This window comes from Dicentrarchus labrax, unplaced genomic scaffold (genome assembly GCF_905237075.1).
Source record: "Dicentrarchus labrax unplaced genomic scaffold, dlabrax2021, whole genome shotgun sequence".
Taxonomy (NCBI): Eukaryota; Metazoa; Chordata; class Actinopteri; family Moronidae; genus Dicentrarchus; species Dicentrarchus labrax.
The window spans coordinates 3,156,470-3,171,955 of NW_026136724.1; the positions used below are offsets into that span (position 1 = coordinate 3,156,470).

General features: G+C 39.6%; 2 protein-coding genes across 2 annotated transcripts in view; both read right to left on the reverse strand.

Moving 5' to 3' along the window:
• cog5 (component of oligomeric golgi complex 5) overlaps nucleotides 1–8,352 on the reverse strand; it is a 71,678-nt gene extending 63,326 nt beyond the window's left edge. The window contains exons 1-5 of the mRNA XM_051391699.1: nucleotides 8,278–8,352; nucleotides 6,831–6,970; nucleotides 5,169–5,226; nucleotides 4,136–4,190; nucleotides 1,864–1,933 (exon numbers count right to left, since the gene is read on the reverse strand). Coding sequence (XP_051247659.1) covers nucleotides 1,864–1,933; nucleotides 4,136–4,190; nucleotides 5,169–5,226; nucleotides 6,831–6,970; nucleotides 8,278–8,323 — 369 coding nt within the window. The 5' untranslated portion in view covers nucleotides 8,324–8,352. The remainder of the gene's footprint in view (nucleotides 1–1,863; nucleotides 1,934–4,135; nucleotides 4,191–5,168; nucleotides 5,227–6,830; nucleotides 6,971–8,277) is intronic.
• Nucleotides 8,353–10,545: 2,193 nt separating this feature from the next.
• On the reverse strand, nucleotides 10,546–14,602 carry LOC127358550 (zinc-binding protein A33-like). The gene is made up of 2 exons (XM_051391701.1): nucleotides 14,509–14,602; nucleotides 10,546–12,808 (listed from the first exon to the last, which is right to left on the reverse strand). Exon 2 carries the CDS (start codon nucleotides 12,804–12,806, stop codon nucleotides 11,166–11,168), a length of 1,641 nt encoding a protein of 546 aa, XP_051247661.1. The 5' UTR covers nucleotides 12,807–12,808; nucleotides 14,509–14,602; the 3' UTR covers nucleotides 10,546–11,165.
• Nucleotides 14,603–15,486: the final 884 nt, after the last annotated feature.

Sequence of the window (15,486 nt, forward strand, 5' to 3'; positions counted from 1 at the left end):
AAAGACAGACTAAAAAGGATGGGGGGGAATTCAAACTGACAGAGAAAGAATGACAGCACAGTTAAGTTTAAATGCCTGACAGGAAGAAGAAGGTCAGTATAATATTAGGAGCCATGAGGAGGAGGAGGAAGAGGGTAGCTGAGAGCCTGTCATGTCTCCGTAATACTGTGTGTGTATGAACAAGACTAAGACTCTACAGCCATGCTAGCAAACCTGCAAGGTTGGTCTCTGCCAAAGTGTGTAACAACGTGGCTGGATGGACGCACATGTGCAAACCGGTCTTGTGTCAGAATTCCGTTTTTGGCTAAAAATCTAAAAATTTGGAGGTCACAGTGACCTTTGAGTCAAAAGTGTCACCAATTCATTGTCCGACCAACTGTGAAATATGGTCACAATCTCCTCTTCTGGTCCGGAGTTATGGTGTTGAACAAAGGGTTTTCCAGGACATTGATGTCACAATGAAGTTGACCTTTGATCTTTGGGATAAAAAATGTCATCACTCCATCGATGTATCCCATTAAACATTTTTCATAATTACTGAATCTATTCTTGAGTTATAAATGTGTTTGTTGCAGTCAATTTGAGGTCACAGTGACCTTTGAGTCAAATTCTTTGTCCGACTTATTGTGAAATATGGTCATCAAAAACGTGTTTTGTGAGGTCACAGTGACCTTGACCTTGGACCACCAAAATCTAATCAGTTCATCCATCCTGTGCCAAATGTGTTTTTGTGATATTTTGAGATATTGCGTTCACAAGTCTGGGTCATGGGCTTTCACCACTGCGGAAGCATAAAAACTAGGAAGCCGTGTAAAATGTGGAAAAAAACAAAACAAGTGAGCCATGTTGCATAATCATGACACCAAAAAATTTGAAATGTAACATGTGAAAACATTTAGGATTCAACACCATAGCTGGATAGGCTGTTTACTGACTTGCCACCGTTTCACAATAAAATGACCACAACAACGATACTGGAGTCACTTGTTAGTGACCTGATAATCAGACTGAACTGCCGTTTAGTTTCACGTCAAATCAATAAAGTAATGATGTGATGCAGCGGACACACAGCTACTACATAGGTTGTATTCAAATTAGTTCAACTAACTATATATGTGTTTATACGCATTTATTTGAACTGGGGGGATTTAAGAGGCAGTCCTATTGTGCAGACATCTCCAGAATGTGTGTGACTATGTTTATTATCTGAGGTGGACAGCGAAATGTAATGTAATGAGAAGAAGACACTGTATTGTTGATAAGGGGGAAAATGACAAATAGAGGCCTTGGATTCCACGGTGACTGATCAGCTGCTGTGTGAGTCACATACAACTCATACTGAAATCTCTCTCTGTCTCTCTCTCTCTCTCTCTCTCTCTCTCTCTCTCTCTCTGTCTCTCTGTCTCTCTCTCTCTCTCTCTCTCTGACACAGAGCCATTAGCCCAAGAGAGAGACCTCAGAATCACACTGACCTTTTTACAGCCGCTGTTTCATCAATATTTAATCATGATTTCCCTCGGCTGCACAAACAGTAGAACTGCAGCCCAGTGTTCTTACTGAGTGGCACGCACATGTGCTTGCTTGATCGTGCACGCACAGCAGCTCGCAGCTCTGCACACAACAAATAACAAATCTCTTGCCTACATATAGGCAAACGCTGAACCTCTCTCCTACACAGTGTTGATTTCTCTGTGGGCTTTGGAAAGCTTCGAATCAAATGTAAAACAATGTTCTTTGGTAAAAGTGCAACACAAAGAACTGACTATCTATTTCATCTGCTATCTCAAAAGAGAAACTGACAGATATAGCCACAAAAAAGTTAATACAATACCCTTAGTGAAGAAGTGTGTAGTGGACAGTTACCTGCAGTCTGGCAAGCTGAGTGATCCTGGCCACAATCTTGTTGTACGGATCAACAATCTTCGTCCTTATCCTGAAAAAAGACATGCATTGCTTCTTTAAGAACCAGGAAGGTGAATATAGAAGCATGCAGGGTTCTTCATAAGAAATCATTTTCCAGGACATTTTTAGTATTAACTTATTTTTTTTTACTGATACAGGGTTCATGAAGTGTCTCAGGTAGGTTGTCAGTGTTGGCGCGTCGGCTCACTTTTCTGGCACACTTGGCTGTTCACACCAATTTTTCCATTGCGGTCTCTGGCAATTTGACTAGAGTTTACTTTTAATAATTTTAATCAAATTCCAGGCGTTTCCATGACTTGGAAACCAGTCTGTAAATTCACAGGTTTTCCAGGACACGTGTGAAGCCTATCATAGATAGAGCATGGCGTTTTTATTAGTAACAATTAATATATAAATAACAATAATAATTAAAAAAAACTTACATTTATATAGTACATTTTTGTAGTTATGGAGTGCTTTACAATAAGATACGTCTAAATAACATGAAATAAAAAACAGATAAAACAAAGTTAAAACAATACAAGTTATTAGGGCCTAACTGATTTTATGGGGGAAAATTCTTATTTTCCGTATAAGGGAATTCTAATGACCTTTTCATGTGGATTGGACCAATATGACTCTCCAAAGGTCAGTAGATCAGCAAATATTGTATAACATATATGCAGATAGCAATATGTACTATATTGGCCGACCAATGTATCAGTCAGGCTCTAAAGATTATGACTAAATCACTAAAAACTCATTAAAAACGTGTTCTTGGAGCCTGGGCCTTTAAAAGTCATCAGTGCGGCTGTGTAATCAATTTGAAAAGCAAAATGTAAGCAGTGCAGGGATGCCAGGATTCCTAAAATATTGTCCTGCTCCTTAATTCCAGGTGAAAAGCTGGCAGTTGAGTTTTAAATGACTGTAAACAGGATAGAGAATTCCTACAGATGCCAGAGAGCAGAAAGTTATAACAGTCCAGCCGGCAGGTGATGAAAGAAACAGTTTCCAGGTTTTTTGGTGGAGAGAAACTAATCTAACTGTTACATCTCTCAGATGCACAAAAAAGAATATCTACAATCTTGGTATTGTCACAACATATTTGTTCAACAAGCAGCTCCAAAATTCAGTTCCATTAACTCGTCCCCAAATTGGGCAGAAAACTAGAACCTGTGACCCGTTTAGGGTAAAACTTAAATTAGACACCTCAGAAATCCTAAAGAAATCATTGGTTTAATACTGCTGATAAATGGTAAATGGTAAATGGACCTGTACTTGTATAGCGCCTTTCTAGTCTTCCAACCACTCAAAGTGCTTTTACACTACATACCACATTCACCCTTTCACACACATTCACTCAGTGATGGCAAAGTCCATCGAACAAAAACTAACATTCATACACACTCACACACCGATGCATGGCATCGGGAGCAATTCAGGGTTCAGTATCTTGCTCAAGGATACTTCGACATGTGGCACCAGGAGCCACAACCTTCCGATTAAGGAACGACCCGCTCTGCCTCTGAGCCACAGCCGCCCTTGAATCAACACAAATCTCTATCAGAGAGTTTTTAAGAAAGGTGAGGCTTCTTTGGGAGCTTATACAAAACAAAACAAAGTATTTCAATGTCATCCATTCAATTTCCAGAACTTTAAAAGGCCCCGACAATTTTCTAACTCGGAGTGAAGGGATCATCATGAACATGAACACACCATTTCCTGCCAAAGTGGGAACAGTTTTGGTTATTTCCCATGAGAGATGTGTGTATGTGTGTCTCTGTCTGAGCTCTTTTTACTGATTTAAAGTAGGCAGGACTAAGCTGGAAAAAGGACAATGCACCAATCAGAATCAAAATATGATGAGAGTCGTGAGGTGTTTGCTTACAGTATGTTCCCAGGCCACAATCAAATCTCACACCCACACAGCCAGCAGAGCTTTTAAGTGTTAAACTCTTAATATTTAATAATTAGGGATGTTTTTGTCAAAACTTCAACTTCGGTTGCTTGTGCAGTCATAAATGTTTAATGATCTTGAGAAAAATGTAAATTCTGAAACACTTAAATCAAAAAATAAATCATAGAGTTCTTCCAAGGCCCAGCAAAGAAAACTGAGACCGTGCTTATACACAGAGAGAATGTGAAGCAGCAGGCACAAAAACCAAGCATATCTGGGTAAATGTTGACAATAAATACTTCTAATCTGACTAAAGCCACAGCAAAACATATTTACCTGTCAACAGCTGCCTGCAGAGCACTGATCCTTGTCTGCATCATCTGAAGGACCCCTGAAAACAACATAAACAACACAATATTTTACTTTCAGTACATTTTGACACTGATTTTAAGAGCTACTTTGTTAGCAGACTTAATCTGAGGAATGCTGGCTCTCTCTTGTGGTAAGATCCAAGAACTGCAATAGTTGCAGATGCAAAGTCTGAAAAGCAGCTTCTTGCAGGTATTTCTGCAAGCATTATCAGTATCATTGCTTGGAAATACTGATTTAAAAAGTCTTGCCATGTGCATTCACATGCTGGTGGGAAAAGTGACATTTGAGACCAAAAATTATTTCACTGATGACATGAATGTGATCATAAAATCAAACCTCTTGGACAGACATCATGGCCGATGGTAAAAACATAATGTCAGTGACAATGTGGTGGCAGTTGTAATGCAAGGTTCTGGCAGACTGTTCAGAATTAACTGAAGCTTGGCAAGTAGAGAAATAGCAACATAGAATATGGATATACTGCATTTCAACAGCAAAATCTCACATTTGGGTTTTACTGCATTCCTGAATAAATGGTAAATGGACCTGTACTTGTATAGCGCCTTTCTAGTCTTCCGACCACTCAAAGCGCTTTTACACTACGTGCCACATTCACCCTTTCACACACATTCACTCAGTGATGGAAAGTCCATCGAACAGAAACTAACTCATTCATACACCGATGCACGGCATCGGGAGCAATTTGGGGTTCAGTATCTTGCTCAAGGATACTTCGACACGTGGCAACAGGAGCCGGGGATCGAACCCACAACCTTCCGATTAGGGGACAACCCGCTCTGCCTCTGAGCCATAGCCGTGAATACACCAACAAGGACAGTTTTCAAAATGGTCACTGCTTAAACTTGCAGTCTAATGTTACGGAACTGAAACTAGTTGCAGTCAGGAAGGGAAAATCATTCTGCAAGTCCATGAAACCGTTCCCTTAAATGTTGTTCTTGAAGTTAGAATGGTAGAAAATGTAAACATGGCTCTTTACCTTCAAGGGACTCTATTCCAGTCGCCTGTGACAGTAGGTCTTCATGTCTGGCCACAACCTGGAAGGAAGAAGTAGAAATATATGTATGGATGGTGCTCCTATTATGGTTACCACTGTGTTCCCTGGTTTTAAGCAAAGCTTTTGCTTAATTCCTTCCTCTGTGAAATAAAATAAACTGAACAAATAGCTGCCTGGATGATACACCATCAGTCTAAAAACATAAGACATGCTTTAGGAAATGGCCAGCAGTATAAATGATTTGCATTTTATAAAGCATACTAAAACTTTAGTGGGTTACTGCTTCAAATGTGGGTTGTAAAGGGAACTGTGAACTGAGAGTGATAAATAAGTGATTTCACAGGCACAGTACGACAGTAATTAACCTAAATTTGGTTGCTCATATAGCTGAGACAATGTCTTCATAGGTCTTGTTTTGTCTGACCAACAGTCCAAACCACAAAAATATTCAGTTACTCTCACTAAAGACTAAGGAAATCAGAAAATATTCACATTTGAGAAGCTAAAAACAGGGATTTTTGGCATTTCTTCTCAAAACCAATTATCAAAATAGTTGTCAATTAATTTTCAGCGAATAAACAAATCGACTGATTGATGCAGCACTAATTCCAAAACTCCATATTAGGGTGGCACAACATGGTTTTTTATCTTAATAATAATCATATTATATTATTTTGACAGATATTGTGATTGCAGTATGATTCATGAGCATTTTTTATCACAAATTTAGTTTTCACAGAATTTTGAAATTGAAATTTTTACCTTTATCAAACAAACTGCAGCAATTTGGCTATTGCACTTACCTGACCTATTGTGATTTTGATAAATATTTTGATTAATTGTACAGCTCTAGTCCATAACAAAAATAATTATTGATTTATTGTCATCCAATCTGAAAATCAGCAGAAAAAGTCAAATGTAAAAAAAACAAAAAAAGACAGGAGACAACAGCTTTCACCAGTAAGCTATCAGCACGATATCATACAAAGTCTGGCTCTGTGTTTAAAGATAGACAGATAGACAGATAGATAGATAGATAGATAGATAGATAGATAGATAGATAGATAGATAGATAGATAGATAGAAAGAAAGAAATTCAAGTTTTTTTGTGGGGGGGGTTTTGTATTTTTAGATAGATAGATACTTTATTTATTTATAAAGGTCCAGTGTATGAGATTTAGTGGCATCTAGTGGTGAAGTTGCAGACCGACCAACCAACAGATGACCCGGAAACTCCAGAAACTAGAGTGGCTGGGAAACTAGAAAAAAACATGAAAGGCCCTATCTAGAGCCAGTGTTTGGTTTGTCTGCTATAGGCTAATGTAGGGACATGGTGGACTCCGTAGAAGAGGACCCACTGTAGATATAAACAGCTCATTCTAAGGTAACAAAAACACAACCATTTTTATTTTCAGGTTATTATACACTAATGAAAACATACCTATGAATATTATATTCCACAGATGCTCTAAAACACACTGCTTTATTGTAGAACCTCCAAGTTTAGGTTATTATTGATTTACCTGTAGATGGCAATGGGATTGTTTCATGACACTGTAAGTAATGAACATTCATTTGGCAATCTCTACTAAAGCTGACACTTCAGACTCTGCAGAGAGTCAGTATAGCGTGTTGTGTTTGTACCTGGCTGTGCAGCTCCTTGTCCAGCTGACTGATGCCCTGTGCCAGCTTGGCCAGCTGCTCGGCAATGACGGCATGGTGAATGGCCTGAGCGGTGTACGTCTTCACATCAAAGTCCTCGGCCAGGAAATCAGTGTAGCACTCTGCAGACACAGCAGCACATCCTCAAATGATTCAGGACATCAATGCTTTCAGAACACTAGTCCTAGATATCAGGTTTGTGGTGTCACATATTAGGACTGAAGCAAAAGCAGAAATGTCCTCTTCCAGCTCTTTGATTAACCCCTCAGTGTGTTGTTGTTGTTGTAACTTTGTTTTGAAAAGTGCTGCATAAATAAAGTTTATTATTATCAGTATTTAATTAAATACATCAAAAACTAATATATAGAAGTTCCATTTCTTAGTTATGCGAACACATCCAGTCACTTTAGTATGCCATGATTTTTATTCATACTGCTGAGAGGAGATATGATTTACCATCATACCCATCCACTCGCAGCTTAACCTATAAACACACACAACCTGAAGTCAAATGTGTGTTTTCATTGTAAAAGAAACGTGTCTGCTTGGAACCTTAACCGTAGCATTGTTATTAGGTAGGCTTTCTGACTGCCACTTTTTCCCTCTCCCTCACATGTTTGTGGGGGGTACACTTTAAAAGTGCAGTGGGTAACATTTAGAAAAATAACTTAGATAATCTGTGAAAAATCAGGTTCCTCTGGCTCCTCCTAGTGCAGAATCCACCGTGATGGAACAACCAGCCTATGAGAGCTGAGAAAGATGGAAAGATGCTCTGGGTTGGCGGCTTTTACACAGTTTATTGCTTAGTCTCATTCCCAGCATCAGTATGTTTTGAAGCTGTGATTGGTTGTTTTCTTTCGGGCAGGTGGATTCTCATTAATGTCATTAGGAGCACCAGGAGGAGCCAGAGGAACCTGGCACATTACCCACCCAGATTATCTGTCCCATGTAATACTGTCGGATAAAGTCAAAGTCCAGCACATATGATAAAAAGTTATTTTATAAAAGTTGTAGTAAACCAGGTTTTTGCTATATTCTTATGGTAGAGGGCTGGAATGGAAAATAGTTCTATATAGTACTATGTAGCCTCTTCTGAGCGCTTCTATAGACCTTTTTTACAGCAGCCTTTTTAACATGTTGCAGTAGGGTAAACACACAGTGCTGTGTAATTGTTGGTTGTAGCAATGACTTCACCAACAGAGCAACTCCTGTTCCTAAATGACGTTTAATACGGACGAACACGTCATCAGAAACAGAAGAAATGTGACGTTAATAGCTGCCTAGCTCGGAAAGGTGTGTGCAGTAACGTTAGCTAGCTGCGGGACGAAGGCGGACATTGGCCAACCCTGCAGATAATGACTTAGAGCTATCGACACACACAGTAATATACGGTATTAACCCCCGCCGCCGTTCATAGAGCCGCTTTTACCATCTTTCAGAAGTGAATTCGTGGAAGCTTCTCTCCCGTCCTCCATGTTGGTACTTCCGCGTGTGACGTTTTTAGTGAGAGACGGAAGATTGACGTCACACGAGCCTTAAAGGGCTACACACCATATATTGTTCCCAACCTGTTTGTCATTGAGTGAACGCGTGTGTGTGTGTGTGTGTGTGTGCGTGGTTGTGTGTGCGTGTGTGTGTTTGTGCGTGCGTGTGTGTGTGTGCGTGGGTGCGTGGGTGTGTGTGTGTGTGTGGTTGTGTGTGTGTGTGTGTGTGTGTGTGTGCGTGCGTGCGTGGGTGTGTGCGTGTGTGTGTGTGTGTGTGTGTGTGTGCGTGGTTGTGTGTGTGCGTGTGTGTGTGTGTGTGGTTGTGTGTGGTTGTGTGTGCGTGTGTGTGTGTGTGTGTGTGTGTGGTTGTGTGTGCGTGTGTGCGTGTGCGTGGTTGTGTGTGTGTGTGTGTGCGTGGTTGTGTGTGCGTGTGTGTGTTTGTGCGTGCGTGTGTGTCTGTGCGTGGGTGTGTGTGTGTGTGTGTGTGTGTGGTTGTGTGTGTGTGTGTGTGTGTGTGTGCGTGCGTGCGTGGGTGTGCGTGCGTGTGTGCGTGTGTGTGTGTGCGTGGTTGTGTGTGTGCGTGTGTGTGTGTGTGTGGTTGTGTGTGGTTGTGTGTGCGTGTGTGTGTGTGTGTGTGTGTGTGTGGTTGTGTGTGCGTGTGTGTGTGTGCGTGTGTGTGTGCGTGGTTGTGTGTGTGTGTGTGTGTGCGTGGTTGTGTGTGCGTGTGTGTGTGTGTGGTTGTGTGTGTGTGTGTGTGTGTGCGTGGTTGTGTGTGTGTGTGTGTGTGTGTGTAAGGTTGTGTGTGTGTGTGTGTGTGTGTGTGGTTGTGTGTGCGTGTGTGTGTGTGTGTGTGTGCGTGCGTGTGTGTGTGTGCGTGGTTGTGTGGTTGTGTGTGTGTGTGTGTGTGTGTGTGTGTGCGTGGTTGTGTGTGTGTGTGCGTGTGCGTGGTTGTGTGTGTGTGTGTGTGCGTGTGTGTGTGTGTGTGTGTGTGTGTGTGTGTGTGTGTGTGTGCGTGGTTGTGTGTGCGTGTGTGGTTGTGTGTGTGTAAAACCGTACAGTACAGGTATTAAACAGAACAAACAGTGACTGTAATAAGTGTTGACAGATGTTGCAGCAACAAACAATGCTTCATTATGTTGAGTTAAAGAGTCTCACAGCTGCCTCAGATGAACCAGTCATGGATAAAGTGACATATTTAAGGATTACCATAAAGAGTGAAGAGGGACAATGCTCCTCAAACTTTAATTTAATATGTAATAAGGCTGAGAAAAACAAAAAGATTTATTTTAAAAGGAAGAGTGCTGTTCTGTCCTAGGCAGAGGATATCTCACATACACTGCAGTGTAATATTGTCAAAACATTAATTTTCTTTACTTTACTACAAACACAACACTCCTTTTCATTTAGTATGAAGGTTGTCAAAATGATTTACATGTGCTTGATGATTCATGTAAAGAGAACCCCATGGTCTCTGTTATTGTTAATGACTTATTTCTCTACATAAAATTGGGGGAAACAAAAGTATCACTACTGTACATTTATTTGCAGAGGATAAGACCTATTATTTGGAAAGAATAATTATTTGAAATAACTAAATACAAGTAAATACCAAGAAAATCTGAGATTTGAGAAAAGTCATGCTGAAGGGAAAATAATTATGCAGCTATACATGTGTATTAATGTATTTATGTGCATATTATTTAACCAGTCTTAAATGTATTCATTAGCTCGGAATCTTCTCAACCTTTATTTATCTATTCATTTATCTACTCATTCACATACATGGTATGTCCATTAGAGCCAGCAGGTGGAGAAAAATCCACTATTCTTTTGTTTCTGTTATTGTTCTTGTTTCAATTTATTTGAGCTGTTTCAAATGATGCAAATGATCACTGTGCCTGATTTGTTTTTTTCCTTTTTATTCAAAAGTTTAAAAAAAAATATTAAATAGTAATCACTCATGTCACCCACTATTTGTTTTCATTTCATTAGATGTGAGAATTACATAAAAAGTGGCCCTCAATAAAATAAAAGCAGGTAAACTTGCCAGAGAGGTGAACAAACACATCACAATATAAACACGGGTGTGAATAATTTTCACCATAACTAAGTATATATACATCACCTTTAAAATATAAGAACATCTCACTAGACCGACATACAAATGGCAACAAATACCATCATAAAACAGAACCCCTCTCAAGACACGAAAGTATTCATAATGGCCGCATTTTATTCACGTGTACCTGTGCTTGAGTTCAGTTATAGTTATAGCAGAGATATCTGTTTGGGGGTTACAAGGTCATGTGTATAAATGTCCAACTTGTATTAGAAAAATCTGCAGATCTAACACTGTCTTTTAAAATCAGTCCGCCATGTCTATGTGAAAGCTGTGTGAACACAAAAAAAATGTTTACATAAGACACGCAGAATACAGACAAATACACTGTTTCATCCCAGTCTTCTCCCATTAATGTTAAATGCTATGACCACACAGCATTATCATTGCCCAAAGCAGTCTAACAGGGTTAGGTATTTACCAGTCTTGACTGGATGCAATACTACATACTTTTTGGCAACAGCAAGCTAACCGCTTATTCATATCATAATGTTGAAAAGACAATATTGACAGAATCCCTACAGTACCAAATTTGGTGTTTTTGAAACAATGCTATTCTCTGGAAAACATCCACCTAAAACCTATGAACAGTTATACATTCCTTTAACAAATTAAGCTGTGACACTTGATTATACAAACAGGGTTTGCAGAGCAGTAAAGTAAAGTACCACAGGCAATCTGGTTAATATTTCCAGAGGAAATCAAATGGTAAGTTTAATTTGTGTGGCACAGAGGGAGAATGATCAGTGGCGCAGCATTTATACCATCAACAAGACCACAGGGACTGAAGTATGGGTAGAGTTTCTCAGTGAAGTTACAGCCAGTAAAGGAGTAGATGAGAGCTGCAGAATCTACATCATAAAAGGAGACCAGACCCTCCTCATAATCCACAAACACCCCCACCTTCTCAGGCTTCGACTTTAGAGAGAGAAGGACACCAGGACCAGCAAGAGCTTTGTACTCAGTTCCCTTTCTCAACCATACAGTCCAAAAGCCATTCTTAGGGGACAACCTGATTTTTCCTTCCCTAATTACCGATTCTTTGGCCACTCCTAAATCCCACTCAGTCTTCTTGCTAACGTTAACTTCATAGTAAAATCTGCCTGAAGAGAAACTGTGCCTTCCTAAAACACCATTACAAAAGGAAAATCTCTGTGGGTTGTCAGGGACATTCCTTTGAATCACATCAGACTTTACTTGTTTCTCATCATCAGACAGGATGAGAAAGGGACTGGCAGTGTCAGGATCAAGAGTCACATCCACCGCAAACTGCTGGACCCTCTTCAACTCGATTTCAGCACACAGCTTCTCCATCTCTTTACTGAGGGTCTCCTGCAGCTGAGCCACAGCTCTCCTTACAGTCCCCTCATATGATGAGTGAACTCTGACCTCTGTCCAGTCTTTGGTGGGTGGGGCTGTGTTCAGGGATGGGAAGCTTTGGAGGAGCTGGAGGTGGTCTTCGGTGTTTGAGAGCTGCTCCACTTCAGCACTTCTCTTTATCAACTCAGATATTTCCTCTTCTAGCTCTATGATGAAGCCTTCAGCCTGTTTCTCTGTGGTTTTTTGCTTCTCTTCAATTTTGTCAATGAGCTGAGCCAGACCTCTCTCAATAGACTGGATCAGACCAGTAAAGACCTGCATGCTGTCTGCTGTCTCTCTCTGTGCATCTTCCTTACTGAGCTTCACTGACTGTTTGATCTGCTGAATCTTCAGCAGTCTCTCTTGGATCATCAACTGAATTTCCGCTTTTAACTTCCCCAGTTTAGCTTTCTCTGCCTTATATTCTTCTTTCATAGGAATAAAGACATGTACCTTGTGCTCTGACTCAGTGCAGAACAGACACACGCACATCTGGTCAGTCTTACAGAACACCTCCAGAGGTCTATCATGCTTCTTACACACTCTGTCTTCCAGGTTCTTCACAGGATTGATCAGCTCATGTCTTTTCAGTCCTGGGATTCTGAGATGAGGCTCCAGGTGAGTCTCACAGTAGGAGGCCAGACACGCCAGGCAGGACTTCCGGGCCTTCAGTTTGGTTTCAGTGCAGACGTCACATAGAACTTCTCCTGAGTTGGCATATTTTTGCGCTGAGCAGCTGCTAGCTTTCTTTACAGCTGACCGTCTGAACTCATCGGCCATCTCAGATATAAATGTGTTGACCCTCAGCTCAGGTCTTCTGTCAAAGACATCTTTACACATGGGACACTGGCTTTGGACATTAACGTCCCAGTGTTGTGTGATGCAGTTTTTGCAGAAGTTGTGTCCACAAGGTATGGTGACTGGATGAGAGAACACATCCAGACAGATGGAACACAGAAACTGTTCTTCAGAGAGGAGACTGTAGGCAGCAGACATGCCTGAACAACAAGACCAAAATCAAACTTACTCATCTCTCTTTCATACTGTGGGTTGCAAAATTGTTAAATAGATCACAACAAAAAGTCCAAGCAGCCTCCTCATTAAGCTGCACAATTTAATGGTTTAAATGTATTGCAAAAAACAGTAAGATACATATTTCAGCAAAAAACTGTAGCCATAAAGATAAATATGTATGTAAGATGGTAGCAATACTGTATGTATAGTAAATATCTATTACTCAAGTCAAACACAGCTTAAACTGATAAAAGTGCTGCACAAGAACATTAAAATATGAAGTCAACAGCAGTTATACAAACAGAAAACTTGCCAATGACAACAATAAACAATAAGTGACAAAAGACGTAATCTATTAAACGATTAGTAGGCCAAAAAGGCCAGTGAATAAAGATATGCCATCAGCGTAGATTTGAAATCAGAGATGGAGGGGACAATATCACTACAGTTGTGAAGCAGTTTTAGTCGTGACCGTGCCAGGGAATAAGGTAGGTGATATAGAATGGGGCCTCACAATTAAGAGCCTCGAACGTAATCAGCAAGGTGTTCAATTAAATTCTAAAATTGACAGGGAGCCAATAAAGAGAGGCTAGGAGCTGGGTGATATGCTCAAGCTTTTTAGTACCAGTCAGCATCCCTGCAGCTGCATTTTGATCCAACTTTAGGCAAGGTAATGAAGCCTGGGGAAGGCCTAAGGAACAGGAAATACAGTAATAGAGCCAAGAGGTCATGAAAGTGTGGATTATTTTTAGGGCTGAACAATTAATTGAAATATTACCAAGGTTGCAACATGGCCAAGTGCAATATCCAGATCGCAGAAGCTGCAATTTTTTTAAGGTGTGACAAACAGCATTATAATGAAGCACTGTAGAGCTGCAGAGATACCCTGGACTACAAATATTGTTCTCCAGACGTAAGAAAACATGTTTGTCAAAATCATAAACAATCATCGTAATTTTAATAGTTTTTTGAGAGAAAATTTAAATTGCATTGAATCATCATAATAATAATAATATTTGTCAAAATAATTGCAAAATATCATACAATTATTGCCATATTGTGGAGCCTAAAATACTTTTTCTCATATCATGGAAACACATAATAAGCTTATGTTTGGAGATGGTTCTAGCTGATAGTAACTAAATTAACAACAGAACTAATTTAAAAGCAATGGTAATGATTTGTGTTTGAGCATAAGCTTCAAATCGAATTTATGTGTTGTAGTGCAAGTAGAGTGTTAGTGTTTTTGATATTTTCCACCCCTTGTATGTGTACTGCATTTCTTTTCAACAGAGCAGGCAGAAAAATACAAAATCCAGCAAAACAAAAATTTTAACTTACCCTAATATGAACTTATTACAATGTTATTCCAAACTTAACCTACCAGTGAGCTTAATTCAGGTGGAGCCTGATGAAGACTATGCTTGTATAAACATGCAGTCTCTGCCATTCATTCAGTTTAAGAAAAAAAATCCGAATTTGAATACACATGGTACTTTTGCTTTGCTTTTTCAATGAGTGTTTGAAGAGCAGCAACTGCACTTTTGGTGCAACTATTGTAGCCTACTATATAAAAGAAAAATAACTGACTTTACTTAAATTCACTAAAAACCTTTTCAGCACTAAATAAAAGAGTCCTTATTTGTTCTGTGTTTAAACACTAAATGTCATCCACTATACTCACCTGTGTGTCTCCGATGTATTTTGGTCAAGGCAAGACGAAGAAAGCTTTGTTTCTTTCAGAGAAAAACAGAAGTTGCTCTTCTGCAGCAATGACTTCCTTTCAGTTTCATTTCTGGCGGGAAAACAGTTTTTCATGTGTTGCTCCGCCTCTCACTGCACTCACATTAGTTATCTGTTTTTGAATGTAGAGAGAAACTGAGATTAAAATAGAAAATAATTATCTTTGGTTGTTGTTTGTTTAAAAAAATAATAGTTCCACTGCATTGAACAGCTTGACTCAACTCTACTTGCTCTTTTTTGTCAAAAGTTGTTTGTAGTTAGTACCTGGTACCTGGTACTTTTATTTTGTATTACCCTGCTGATAATAAGAGGAAACTGAGAAAAGTTTAGCTGAGTCGAGTAGAGACAAGCAGTACCATATCATGGAAGTGGAAACACGGCTTAAAACGTAAACAAAACCTAGATGAAACTTCACTTCACTACCACATCAGAAAATAACAATCATGTTTAATGGCTTAAAGTTGATTGACAGACAGGAATGTGATCAGGAATTGAACTCCGTTATTTTCTTACTATAAGTCTAATCATGTGTACATATTTTCTCATTTAGTCTTACGGAGGTATTGAGGAGGCCATGGCCAGATTCATAATTAGTGAAGATGCCAGACTCTGGTGGACCACAGTCATGGAGGCTCAAAGGAAGCAAAAGGCCCAGCAAAGACCTTTGACAAAAAGGAAAAGGGAGGCTATTAGTCCAGCCGACATCAGAATTGTTATATCACGTGAAGTATTTGTATGCTCTGCAATGCTGAATGAATCAATAAAAAAGATAATAAAAAATAAAAATGAAAAAAAATTGTTATATCACGTCTCTGCACTGATGGTTTACTGTAGGTGTTCAGATTCTGGAGATTCAAACAACCTTTCTTCTTTATGCAAATCTTTATTCAGCCTGACTCCAGAGAGAAATAGAAAGAGA

Bases quoted from the DNA above. Each gene is read 5' to 3' on its own strand.
- LOC127358550 (XM_051391701.1), bottom strand. From the start codon at position 12,806: ATGTCTGCTGCCTACAGTCTCCTCTCTGAAGAACAGTTTCTGTGTTCC.